This window comes from Dendrobium catenatum, unplaced genomic scaffold, assembly GCF_001605985.2.
Source record: "Dendrobium catenatum unplaced genomic scaffold, ASM160598v2 fragScaff_scaffold_1482, whole genome shotgun sequence".
NCBI lineage: Eukaryota > Viridiplantae > Streptophyta > Magnoliopsida > Asparagales > Orchidaceae > Dendrobium > Dendrobium catenatum.
Window position 1 is genome coordinate 2543845 of NW_021319944.1, and position 14183 is coordinate 2558027.

Here is a 14183-nt window from a genome sequence, read left to right on the forward strand (position 1 = left end):
CTTATCTACAAACCCATCTACCTTCCAAAATTTACCCTGGAACTTATTCCGTTAAAACTCTCTCGCCGAAAAAAAAGAAAAAGCGGGCGGAGGCCGGGGCCGAATTTTCGGAGCCCACAAAAATAAATTTTAATAAACAAAAGAGAAAATGTATTTAATCTAATTAATTATAATAATCATATCTCACGGATCTCCAACTGTAGCTCTCGGATTGCTGCCCATGGATTGCTGACGTGGCCTCCCCTTGGCTGCGTGATTCAACACTCCCCTTCAAATTGGGTTATACAGGTTATACAATTCTAACTTGCAAACAAACTTATCAAGTAGAGAGCCTGGTAGTGCCTTTGTTAGAACATCGGCAAATTATTCATGAGTTGGGGTATATACTATTTCAATTTATGAGTTTTTTATTTTCTCATGTATAAAGTGTCTATCAATAGTAACATGTTTTGTTCTATCGTGATGTACTAGATCCTTGGCTATACTGATTGTGGGTTGATTGTCACATTTCAAGATTGTTACATTTCAACTTTATCGTGCCTTCATACTTTATTCTCAGTCCAATCAATACTTTTCTGATCCAGATACCTTCACAAATAGTAACTCCTAATGTTCTCAATTCAGATTCTGCATTGCTTCTGGAAATAATAGATTGTTTCCTGCTCCTCTATGTCACCAGGTTCCCCTACACAAATGAACAATATCTTGTGGTTGATCGACTGTCAATCTGACTTATTGCCCAATCTTTATCAGAATGAATGATCAATTTCCCATCTTCATTTTTCTTGAATAATAGCCCCTTTCCAGGTACATTCTTGAGATATCTCAAGATTTTATATACTGCATCCATGTGCTCCTTCATAGGATTACTCATATATTGGCTTACCATGCTCACAACAAACCCAATATATGGACGGATGTGGGAGATGTATATAAACTTTCATACTAGATGTTGATATCTTCCTTTATCTATTAGAACTCCCCCCTTTTTTATCCCAAGTTTTTTCTTATGATTCATAAGTGTATGATGCAGCTGGTAGCAGCAGTCCATCTGCCCAGGTGGGGCCCAGGACCTTCTTTATCACCTATAGGAGAAGATGCATTGGCAGGAAACTCTTTGGGAAAGGGAGAAATTCTTTGGAAAAGATGTAAGGGGCATTTATTAGGTGATTTGAGTTGTTTATGGGAGGAGATTATGGAGGGTTAGGGTTTTATGTTATGTTTTGAATTTTTGCAGCAGTTTTTGTGAGGTGTTTGGGTTTCGAGTTACTGCTAGGAATTGTGGGAGAGACAATTCACATCTCGAATAGTGAATCAACTTGTATCTTGTCTTGCTTTGCTTAGAAATTAATAAAAACAACTCTCTTTGTGTTATTTCTGGATCTATTTGGAGTTGCTATTTTTTATATTTTTGTGTGTTGTTTTGATCATCAAGTCCTATTAGTGTACTATCATGCTGGTCTCCTTCAGTAGGTCTAAGGTATGCTTTCGTTGGGAAACAAATATACCTTTGGTTGATCGAGCTACCTCAATACCAATGAAATATCTTAGTGATCCTAGATCTTTAACTTCAAACTCCTTGGACAAAGCCTGCTTGATCTTCATTATTTCATCTATATCATTTCCAGTAAGGATGATGTCATCCACATATACAATCAGTACTACTACCTTGTCTCTTTTTTATTGCTTCACAAACAAAGTATGATCTGCTTGACATTGCCTATAATCATGGCCTTTTACATACCTTGAGAATCTTCCAAGTCATGCTTTTGAAGACTTATTTAATCCATAGAAGGATTTCAACAGTTTACACACTTCATCCCTTCCACAAGACTTTTGAATCCCCATTGAAATCTCCATGTCGACTTCTTTTAGGTTCTCATTCAAGAAGGCATTCTTGATATCTAGTTGATGGAGGGGCCAATCTAAATTTTCTACTAAAGAAAGAAGAATCTTAATGGTGTTGAGCTTTGTAACAGGAGCAAAATTTTCCTGATAGTCTATTCCATAACACTGAGTGAATCCTCTTGCAACTAGTCTAGCTTTCAGTCTCTCAACACTTATATCCACCTTATGCTTTACAGTGAACACCCATTTGCAAGTCACAACCTTCTTTCATGGTGGGAGATTCATAATCACTCAAGTTTAATTTTTTTTCCAATGCCATAATTTCTTCTTTAACAGCCTGCTATGTTGCACCGAAACGGATACGGTGACACGGATGCGACACGATACATATACGAGACACGTCAATTCTTAAAAATATAAGATACATGTACGGTGCAGACATATCATTATAATTTATAAATCATACATAAAAATTAAGAAAGCAATTAAAGCTTAATATTTGAAATTACAAAAAAAAGAAGAAGAAAACAACATCATTTGTATCCTTGTAACTTATAATATCAAAATAAAAGAAAGCATTAAATGTCTAGTACAACAACAAAAGCATAAACATAAATTATCTGGCACATGAAATTTTAACTATTCAATAGAAGGAATGATATGATTAACTTCTTCAGTGGTTTGTCTTTGAACTTCTATATCATCTTCAACAAATATCATAACCCATCAAGAATTTGAATATTCTTTTTTGTCTCAACAATCTTTTGGTGAAGTGGGTGATCTTCCGGGAATTTCCGTTGATACTGTTCAAACATATCTAATTGGTGCCAATAACAGGTTAGAGTATTAAAATATTGAGTTACCATTAGGTCCTCTTGTAGGCAGTCGTGAAGAATGGTTTCAATTGTGAATAGCTCAGAAGTGTTGTCGGAATTGGAGCATGTCTCTTTAACGGCCTCCCATATTTCTTGGGTCATCTCATAAAGAAGAAAGTTCTCACCATGGAGTTGATGAGCCAAGACATTATCTAATGATTCTCTGCTTTCCATTTTCTGTCGAGAGGATTAGTTTGCGGTGGTATAGGGGCTTCACCAGTGAGATAGTTCTTTTTTCCTCTCCTGTAAATAAACATTCTCACCAATTGAGACCATTGCAAAAAAATTTCCTATTAAATCGGTGGTTTGTGATGCGAGGAAGAGGAGAAGAGTTGTTTGTAAATTCAGAGTTTCTGGTGTTTAAACCGGTAATATTTGGGTATGAGGATGAGATCTCGCTATCCATGGCATGGACATGGTTGGGTTTCCTCTGTTGAGAGAGAAGATGAATTTTGGCCAAGGGCTACCGATGCTTGAAGAGAGGCTATCAGCGCATGATGATGGAGAGTTACTGCCGGCTACGGGGTTTGGAAGAAAGGGAGGAAGGTTTTCCGCCAGCACTTTGAGAAGGCTTAGGATTTTCCTAGGCTCTTTTACCATGAAGAAATTGTTTAGAGGGTGACTCAAATTTCTTTCTATTCATTGGAATCATTATATATATATATATATTCTAGGAGAATAAACAAAAAAAAGGAAAGACATTTATTCTAATTAATTATAATAATCATATCCCACGTATTTCCAACTGTAGCGCCCTCGAATTGCTGCCCATGAATTGTTGATGTGGCCTCCCCTTGGCTCCGTGATTCAACAGTAAGAATTTGAAGAAGCTTGCTGGATCATGCACATTCTATGCATCTAGAATAAATAGCAATGAACTTGGCTTGATCTTGAAGGGTCCTAAGGGAATGGTTCCTAACTTTGCCATCTGACTCAAATGCGAGGAAGCTAGCAACCTTGCCCAATGCAAAGCTCTTTTGGTAGGTCTTTAATCGGTAAACATAATTAGTGTAAGGAGATTAATTACATGCATCAACTCACAACTGTTTGCCATTATAATCCTAATAGTTTGAGGTACAGTAACCAGCTTTGGATTGGTATCTGAAGGAAGTTCAAGTGGAAATTGCCAACACATGACATAAGCTGTAAATAATCTCAAAAGTAGAGGCTCTGGATCGTAGCCGTCGATCTACGCCGTTGGCGATGGTACACGTGTCGAAATCTGATGTTCCCATCATTTGGGAATCTACATGCAACTATAATCTATGTGCTATCCATCCCATCGACACAAGAACCAAATGTGATGTATAATGACCAACTAGATTTCGGGTATTCTTCAATCTTGAATTTCAATACACTAAGAGCATTCCCAAAAGTGCTACGATGCAAAATTGTTTGGTATTTCATCTCAGTTGTAGCATTGTTAAAAAATCTTTCTTTGAAATCAGCTGATGGTGCTTGCAATCGACAAAAGAAAATGAAGTACTCAAAGAGAAAAATAGTGGAGAATGCGGAGCCCATTTGACAAATTTCTATTAAGAAATTGTTAAGGAAAATATATTTTTGGCAAACTATGAAATAAGATGTATAAGATCTCACTAAAAGGGGCGGTGTGATGAGGACATCGGAGATCAACAGCTACGATCTTGAGTTATTTATTTATATGTTTATGTACTAGTTTATTTTATATTGTTATTTTTCCCTTTATACCCTTACGGCTGGTCATGTAGCCGAAGGGTATTTTAGTCTTTTATTTCTTCTCTTCATTTATAGGCTAGTTGTTTTGTATTATGGGATGATGAATATGAGAAAAATTTCAGCTTGTGCTTATGGATCTCTTTGTGAGTTCTAAGTTCTCTCTTTGGATGATCTATTAGTGAGTTCGTGAGAGGAGAGGCCCAAGTGGGGCAAAAGCAATGCCAGTCAATCTTGGTGGATTCCAAGGTTCGCGGTTCTCTTATCTTTCTTTTTTTTTTTTTCTATTTTTCCTTGCATCAAATTCCCTCCCCAATTTCCCCACCCGCCGGCCTCATTTCCTCCAAAGCCTTTCTTTGTAATTTCCCCTAACTCGAGCCCCTCCCCTTTCCGCCGGCCTCCTTGGGCCGCCCAAGCCGCCAGTTACCCCCACCCAACCTCCGCCAGTTACCCCCACAACTGTTGTTCCAAGATTTCAGCAGTTTTCTAGTGCTGATTCGCCATCCGGAAGGCTCTCATTGGTTGCCCAGAAGATCCCACACGGCTGTCCACACGCAGGACTTCTTCAAGTTCAACCACCGGACTCCGGATCTTCTCCCTCGCCCTCAAATCATATCTAAGAATTTAACGATGGTGAACTCTTCCCCAAATCTCCTATCTTCCTAGTCGCTCTCAATTATGGTTTAGTTGATTCACATAGATAATGTTAATTCTCATCCGCTATAACCTAGTGAATTAGATAATTGAGGGAGTGGATTCTTATGATAACTAAACTCATTGTTAGTTTAGGGATCATCGTTGAAAACCAATCATGTATGCATCATTAGATTAAATTGAATGTTTTTACGATCTTAAATCCTTTGTATGTGATTTAGCCTAAGCTCGTTTTACCGCTCTTAGTGTTTTTTTTTTTTTGTCGTTAGAAAATTCATTGTGAAGATATGATTATTGTGGCTTCTAACACTTAAGCGTGCAAACTCTTCAAGTAATTCAACTTTACATGATCGTTCCACATCACGGTGTATGTCAAATTCTCTCATTAACTGAGTTAATAACATCATTTGATATGAGTTCATGGCCGTTCATAATATGGGCAATAGATTTCATCGATCATATTCTCATGATTCTCAGAAAATGGGTATTCCTACCGATCCTAATGGTTTGATGCTATTCTGCCTTCTGAAGAAACTATTGACGCAATGAAGAGGTTCTTGTGGGTTTAGATCTTTAGTTGGTTAAACCTTCCATTGGTGATAATCGTAAATGGTCTTCAATTTTAAAAGAAAGTCAATAAACTTTTGCTTCATGAATGAAATTAACCTAAGATTTAGTTCAATTATCCATCCATAGACATAGGGATCGGCGGATGCCATCAACAACATTATCATGACTATTATAAGGAAAAAGCTTGAAGGTAGAAGAAGACCTTGGGCGTATGAATTACTATCATTGCTATGGGCATATTAATGACCCTATTAATAGTCATAGGTGAAAGCTATTTCTCATTAGCCTTTGTGTGGATCTCAAACTCGTGGATTTTTGTAGTCTACATGCTCGAGCAGAGAAGGCTACTACAATTTTATCCAATTGGATGGATAGCCAATATCAAGATGCATAGGAGATCTGTGATACTTTGTACTTGTTGGAAGAATAAAGGTAGAACACAACAAATAATATTGCTAAGTAAAAACTATGCGTGGTTTGTTTCCTTGGTGCAAGAGTCAAGCTAATCTCACCCTCAAGAAACTCAAAACCCCCTAGTATGATTGGAAGGAGTTGGATTTGCATAATCGGGAGGTTCTATGCATTGCCAAAAGGGATCAAAGTTGTGGGCCATCACATGATACAAACCAATAAAGGAATTGAAGTTCTTTTGACATGGAATGTGAAGAATTGAAATTTTGTATTGCTCATGTATTTACAAATCATTTTTTATTTTTCTAATAATATTCTAATTTATGGATGTCCAAATTCATTAGCTAGCCTTAAGAAAGGTAAGCCAAGTGGAGTGGAGCCCTAGTCAATTGAACGAACATTGAAAAATAACAATAACCGATCCATAAAACAATATATTCTCTCTTTCATTTTCTCTTTGGTTATACCTTATAGTTGTTACAGTAAAGGCTAACAAATAAATTTGTCCCCCAAATAAAAATTTCTATCATTTAACAAAATATTTTCTTACAATTTTGATGCTAAGTGTGGCCAAATGTTAATTTTATAAAGGTAAGCTTAATACCCTTGACACTTGCTTAAGGGTCAAAAAGCCCAAGGATAGCTAAAAATGCAACGACATTATGGGCTCCGAAAATTCATGCACGGCCTCTCCGCGACCCCATTCTTTTTGTGTGTCGACGAGATGAGTTTTAACGAGTTTAGGTTTTGAGTTAAATTTTCAGTAGGAAGATTATGTTTTAGATTAAGACATTACCTAGAGATTTCACCCTCATTTTATGAGGACTTTATGATCTGAGTTCCTATAGGTGCAACTAGAGTTATTACCCCTCTTGATAACTAGAGAGAACTTTCGATTAAGGCTAATCGTCAAATAGATACATAGTATTCGACATATGATAGTAGCAGAATTTGATATTTGAAAATCGAAATTTATCACCGCGCACTTAAAGCAGATGATGGGGGGAATGATGATGAACCCTATCAAGATCTCATGGTTCCGTCGTCTCGAGTCATTATGTTCCCTAGTCTACTTAGTCAGAGGAGGTATTCGACCCAACCTGATCGAAGGATTCTTGTTGTCAATTATGGGTTACTTCGTCCAAAAATACCTTGTAGACTTGGGGTGAATATTTTCCTTAGGGGATAGAATTGAGCCCACCTTAACTAACAAAGGGCTTTGTGCCCTATTTTATGGGTACCATTTAAAGTCGTCATGGAACATACGGGCTCTGTCCATGACCAAATTTTATGGGTACCATTTGACGACAAAACCACACGGTCAGAGGGTCTCGATCATAACCGTTTACTTGTGATGCCATTTTGGCGGCGAAACCACCGATTAGAGGACACATGCTACGTTCTTACTAGCAAGAGATGATTTGAAAATGAATCATAGTGATATTTTATACTATACATTTGCTCTTTGTGAGCTGAAGTGTTTTAAAGCTTGTTTATTTTGGCAAACTGTTGTGCAGTGGATGTATATTTTGCTTTAAGTGTTAGATGATTAATTTCAGTTTTTGAATATATGTAGAGTTTTGAAGTTTTTGCTGTAATTTAAAGGTTAATCCCTCATGTTGATATTTCACATTCAACATGGCTATCATCGGGGTGACTTTATTGTCACTTTAAATGTTTATATTTCATGAGAATTTGGGATTGTTCCATTCATATTTTTAGCAGGATTGTTCCACTTATATTTTTTTTACTATAAAGTTCCCCGCAATGGCGCATGGATATATTCTGTTAAATTTTTAACTATAATAACCACTGAATTCCAATATTTACCATCAATATGTTGTGATGTTAGGAAAAAAAAGAATGTTGTGATGTTAGGGAAAAAAAAATGTTGTGATGTTAGAAGGAGGACCTGCTTTTTACCCACTACTGACATATGTGATTTGATGATAAGAATTTACAGGCATAGGGCCTTGCTACGAATTGTGCAACTTTAGGTAACTAGATTTAACTTACCCATAAGATAATTTATGAACAAAATAGCTATAATCTTTATGCAACTAAAAAACAAAAGCTCATATGCAATAATGCGAAGACATGGCTATCTATACATGTAATATAATATACATGCATTTCCTGCTTGCAGTAAATTGAGGTGTGGCATAACATTTCTTTTATTAGATAAAATTCCAATTTAAAGTAAATTTTAAAATTTCAATATTATGATGCTTATTCATTAAAGCGTATGAATTTATTGAGTTCCTCATTCAGAACCAGTAATCTCAACATCAGATGCTGTAGATCCGGTTAAGTATTTTTCCTTGCTAGAACAATCTGGTGTGGTAAGGATTTTTCTTTGCTAGTCCTTTCTCGTAAGGGTGCGTGGGATTCTGTATATGGATTTAATTCTTCTTAAAGCTCGCATATTTTCATTTCCATCCTTGTTCTCAAAGCATGATATTGGTTGAATTGCTTAAAACCCATGCCTATTTAGAAATAAGTTTTTATTTTGATTTTCTGCTTATGTTCTTATTGTTTTTGTTGAAGCGCTTATAGTCATACCATCTTTCTCTTTCTTTAAAATTCTTCAATTTTCTCTAAACGATATCAATGACTCTTATTCTTGTAGGCTTATCTCAGTGCAATTATCGTCTATCTTTATTTACACGATTTCAAGCAAGCTCAGAAATGCTATGATGATTGCACACAGTGAGTAACAAGCAATTAATTTAAATCTTTTTTGAGATTTATCCCGTTTTCTTTGTATGCAATTTGAAACTAAATCACTTGGCCAAACTCATCAAGAGCTTATAATGTTATTTTGGCTCGTCTACGTTTAAGTCATTGATTTAGGCTACGTTTGGGACAGCTTTTTTTACTGTTTTTTGAAGCAGCTTTCTAATAAAAAAAATTAATTTTTATACTATTCCCCTCTCTCCATGCTGCCGGCCCCCATTAATGGGCTCTCCTAATGTTTTTCCTATTGGGACCTCAATCATATTTGAAATTTGAAATCAATTTCAAATTGATTCCCTCCAAAACTACTCAAAATCTGAAATCAATTTCAGATTTGTAGTAATTCACTTTCTCCTACTTTTAACCTAAGCTTCTTCCCCAAACCACCCGCCACTCTCTCTTCTCCACTTTGGCCGCCCCCTCCTTGCTCCCTCCCTTGGGAATTTTGAAGCCAAAAGACGAAGACGATGTCCTTTCATCTCCTTTCAATGTCGAATGGCCGATCTCGAGGTTGATCACAGGTTTGCTTACAACGATCGTGGGGAGATTGACATTCTTCTCTCACCTTTCTACGACCCCGATTGGGAATACGATGAGACGGAGGAAAGATACGTCTAGCGCATCCTCTATTGCTTGGCACATACGATCGATCTTCAAAAGCCTAAGACGCATTGGCTTCTCGTTGGGAGATCTACACCTTCCCCGTCCGCGGCTACCTTTCCACCACCGTCGACCTTTCCGTGGATCAAGACCATTGGCGTTGCGATCGTCCTCGTGGCATCGTTGGGTGTGCTGAAGACCTTTCTCCGCTAAGCCATACTTTGAGTGTGAGTGAGCATGGTAACTCATAGTGAACTTTCTAAATATTAACTGTGGGATTGTATTACAACATATTTGTTTTTCTGTGATAATTTCAGATCTATCTTAACTTGCCTTAAACTTTTGATTTGTAACTGCTTACTACAATAAGATCGACGATTGAAAATTCTCTAATCTAATCTTACGAAACCTTAATCTTAAGTAGCAAGCTTTGTAATCCTTTAAACCATTTTCGTGCAATTCTTGTTTGTTTCGCATCATGTTAATTCGACAAAGGTAAGCTTAATACCCTTGACACTTGCTTAAGGGTCGAAAATCCCAAGGATAGCTAAAAATGGCAACGACATTGTGGGCTCGAAAATTCGTGCCCGGCCTCTCTGCGACCCTATTCTTTTTTGTGTGTCGACGAGGTGAGCTTTAACGAGTTTAGGTTTCGAGGTAAATTTTCAGAAGGAACATTGTGTTTTAGATTAAGACATTACCCAAAGATTTCACCCTCATTTTGCGAGGACTTTATGATCTGAGTTCCTATAGGCGCAAACCCTTATAGTTAATTACCCCTCTTGATAACTAGAGAGAACTTTCAGTTAAGGCTAGTCATCAAATAGATACATTGTATTAAGCATATAATAGTAGCAAAATTTGATATTTAAAAATCGAAGTTTATCGCCGCGCACTTAAAGCGGATTGGGGGGGGGGGGATGATGATGAACCCGATCAAGATCCCATGGTTCTGTCGTCTTGGGTCATCATGGTCCCTAGCCTACTTAGTTAGAGGAGGTATTCGACCCAACATGACCAAAGGATTCTTGTCGTCAGTCATTGGTTGCTTCGTCCAAGGGTACTTTGTAGACTTGGGGTGAATATTTGCCTAAGGGGACAGACTTTGGCCCACCTTAGATAACATAGGGCTTTGTGTCATATCGGTTATATCCTATTGATTCATTACTCAATGATTTAAAACCGTCATGGAACATACGGGCTCTGACCATGACCATAATTAGACCATAATTTATGGGTACCATTTGACGACAAAATCACACAGTTAGAGGATCCCGGTCATAACCGTTTACTTGTGGTGTCATTTGGTGGCGAAACCACAAATTAGAGGACACGTGCCATATCCTTACTGGCAAGCGATGATTAAAGAATGAATCCTAGTGATATTTTCTAATAGACATTTGTTCTTTGTGAGCTAAAGTGATTTTAAAACTTATTTACTTTGGCAAACTGTTGCGCAAGGTGGATCGGTATTTTGCTTTAAGTGTTAGATGATTAATTTCTGTTTTTGAATATATGTAGAGTTTTGAAGTTTTTGATGGAATTTAAAGGTTAACCTCTCCGGTTGATATTTTGCATTCAACACGACTATCATCGGGGTGACTTTATTGTCACTTTAAATATTTATATTTCATGGGAATTTGGGATTATTCCATTCATATTTTTGGTGGGATTATTCCACTAATTTTTTTTACTATAAAGTTCCCTGCAATGGCGCATGGATATATTCTGTTAAATTTTTTAACAATAATAACCACTGAATTCCAATATTTACCATCAATATGTTGTGATGTTTCTATACTCTTACATGCGTTTCCATTTAGTGGAACTAAGAGTCCTGCACACGACACGTGGAGATGAAATATGGAGATATAGAACATTTAAGGCAAAAAGTTTTCATTAAATTTAATGGAAAACATTAATCGGATGTTAAAAGGACCTGCTTTTTACCCACTACTGACATATGTGATTTGATGATAAGAATTTACAGGCACAGGGCCTTGCTACGAATTGTACAACTTTAGGTAACTAGATTTAACTTACCCATAAGATAATTTATGAACAAAATAGCAATAATCTTTATGCAACTAGAAAAAAAAGCGCATATGCAATAATGCGGAAGACTTGGCTAATACATATGCATTTCCTGCTTGCAGTAAATTGAAGTGTGGCATAACATTTCTTTTATTAGAAAAAAATTCCAATTTAAAGTAAATTTTAAAATTTCAATATTATGATGCTTATTCATTAAAGCGTATGAATTTATTGAGTTCCTATTCAGAACCAGTGATCTAAACATCAGATGCTGTACATCAGGTTAAGTATTTTTCCTTGCTAGAACAATCTGGTGTGGTAAGGATTTTTCTTTGCTAGCCTTTTTCTGGTAAGGGCTCGTGGAATTCTGTATATGGATTTAATTCTTCTTAAAGCCCGCATATTTTCATTTCCATCCTTGTTCTCAAAGCATGATATTGGTTGAATTGCTTAAATCCCATGCCTATTTAGAAATATGTTCTTATTGTTTTTGTTGAAGTGCTTATAGCCATACCATCTCTCTCTTTCTTTAAAATTCCTCAATTTTCTCTAAATGATCTAAATGATATCAATGACTCTTATTCTTGTAGGCTTATCTCAGTGCAATTATCGTCTATCTTTATTTACACGATTTCAAGCAAGCTCAGAAATGCTATGATGATTGCACACAGTGAGTAACAAGCAATTAATTTAAATCTTTTTTGTGATTGATCCCGTTTTCTTTGTATGCAATTTGAAACTATAAATCACTTGGCCAAACTCATCAAGAGCTTATAGATGTTATTTTGGCTCGTCTACGTTTAAGTCATTGATTTAGGCTACATTTGGGACGGCTTTTTTTACTATTTCTTGAAGCAGCTTTCTAATAAAAAAAATTAATTTTTATACTAAAAAACTGTTTAAAGAAGTAATAAAAAATTTGTCCCAAACGAAGCTTTAGCAAATAGAAGTGGCAGTTGGATTTTTAGTTTAGGGCTAGTTTGTTTTGTTTAGCTTTGTTTGTCGATATAAAACATGATGGTTTTTTTTTTTTTATCATTATACGCTTTTCAGAATTTAAAAACAAACTAATTTCTATCTACATTGAGCTAAACCAGTGAATCTAAATAGACACATCAATTTTCAAAAAAGAATTTAAAATTTGAAGCATAAATTGGGCTTTACTTGTGCAGGGTTTCAGCTTTCCTTAGTAGTGATCAGAGCCGCTGCGCAAGCAAGCTGCTTTCTGCTTATAGAGAAGGTGATGTTGAAGAGATCAAACGTATAGCTCAATCAAGCATCATTTCTCATCTTGATCATGCGGTAATTATTCTCTGTAATTTTAATCAAATTCTTTCTGTTTTGTTTATCATTTTAAAATTTATTTTTGAATGAAGTTTTGGCGAAACAAATGAAAGATTTTCTCCAAGGCCATTTCTAATGAATTTCAACTGTTTCAGCAAAATGAATAATTTTTGTTCCAGATAATCTGTTGTCTGTTTTTCTTCAATTTCGAGAGTTAATATGACCATAGTTTGCACTGTGGTTGTAAATTTTTTTTATGTTTTATGAGGCTTTAACATCATAGAGATAATGAGTTTTGCTTTGAAAGCCAGATCATTAGGCTTGCCAGAAAACTGCCGACAGGTGATCTGAAAGGGATAGAAATAGACGATGCTGATGAGCAAGAAGCTTTGGATGAGGATAATTTAGTTTAAAGAGAATTATATTATGATGAACAAAATGTAAAATCTGATTTTTTTTTTCTGAACCTGTTGATTATTGCAAATATATTTCAATGCTGCTATTGCGGTTGCCCTTTGCCCGCCGGGTTGTAATCAGTGGCGGAGCCCAACTTCAACCTTGCTTTCACATATATACTTGTATATATAGTTGCTGAGCAAGATTGAAAAGATTAATAACTGCTTAAAATCACGGTTTGATGTATGTTAGATAGCAGTAAAACGTAAATCTGTTGTTAACTTTTTGGTTGATTTCTAATTGGTTAAGTACATATCTAAGCCTTGAAAATTTTCTTTCGATTCAATGAATACACTTCTGAATTTGTTTATTTATTGTTAGATTTACATACATGACACAAAGTTCTCCTAATTTATGTAACATTAAATATTTAAGTTATATAAAAAATATCATGAATATGAATTTATTTAAAATGAAACATATTTTTGCATGCATAACTATCACTCTATCAGTCTATTTATTTATTTTTTTAAATTGAGAAAATTTGTTAATTGCTGATTTGAAATGGAAATTGGATAACGGACCATTTGATTCTTTATAAATAGAAAACAAGTTTTAATTTTATTCATTTATTTTGGTTGTAAGATTGAAATGTTTATTTTTGAGAAGATTTGTAAAGAGAGCTAGAAATAAATGTTGATTGCACATTATATTTAACAAAATGACATCTTTAGTCTTTACGCAACCAAAAAAGTTATATTTTTGCAGCAATTTATAATAGCGGTTTTACAATCATCGTTATAGATAGATATAAATAGTGATTTTAATCTCTGCTAAATTTATCATGAATAAATTGAAATTTTTAGGATGTTTGCAGTAGCGTTCACAAATTGTTGGCTAAGGTCCGCCCATAAATCTATCTTATTATTGATCTCTTTCTTTCGTGCCCTAGCGACTTTTGCCAGATTTGGATCGAAGCCGCGAGCGCTCTAATCAAACTTGAAACCCTAGCACCTCATGTACCAAAAACAATCTCCTTAAGCAAAAATGAATCGGTAGCCTTTGAAATGCATAATCTGA

The 14183-nt window shown here is 35.6% G+C and overlaps 1 protein-coding gene across 1 annotated transcript in view; it reads left to right on the forward strand.

Moving 5' to 3' along the window:
- Positions 1–13222, forward strand: part of LOC110103697 (gamma-soluble NSF attachment protein) — a 19173-nt gene extending 5951 nt beyond the window's left edge. Inside the window, exons 2-5 of the mRNA XM_028700277.1 lie at positions 8325–8395; positions 8683–8762; positions 12596–12725; positions 13019–13222. Of these exons, the coding sequence (XP_028556110.1) occupies positions 8325–8395; positions 8683–8762; positions 12596–12725; positions 13019–13120 (383 nt within the window). The 3' untranslated portion in view covers positions 13121–13222. The remainder of the gene's footprint in view (positions 1–8324; positions 8396–8682; positions 8763–12595; positions 12726–13018) is intronic.
- Positions 13223–14183: the final 961 nt, after the last annotated feature.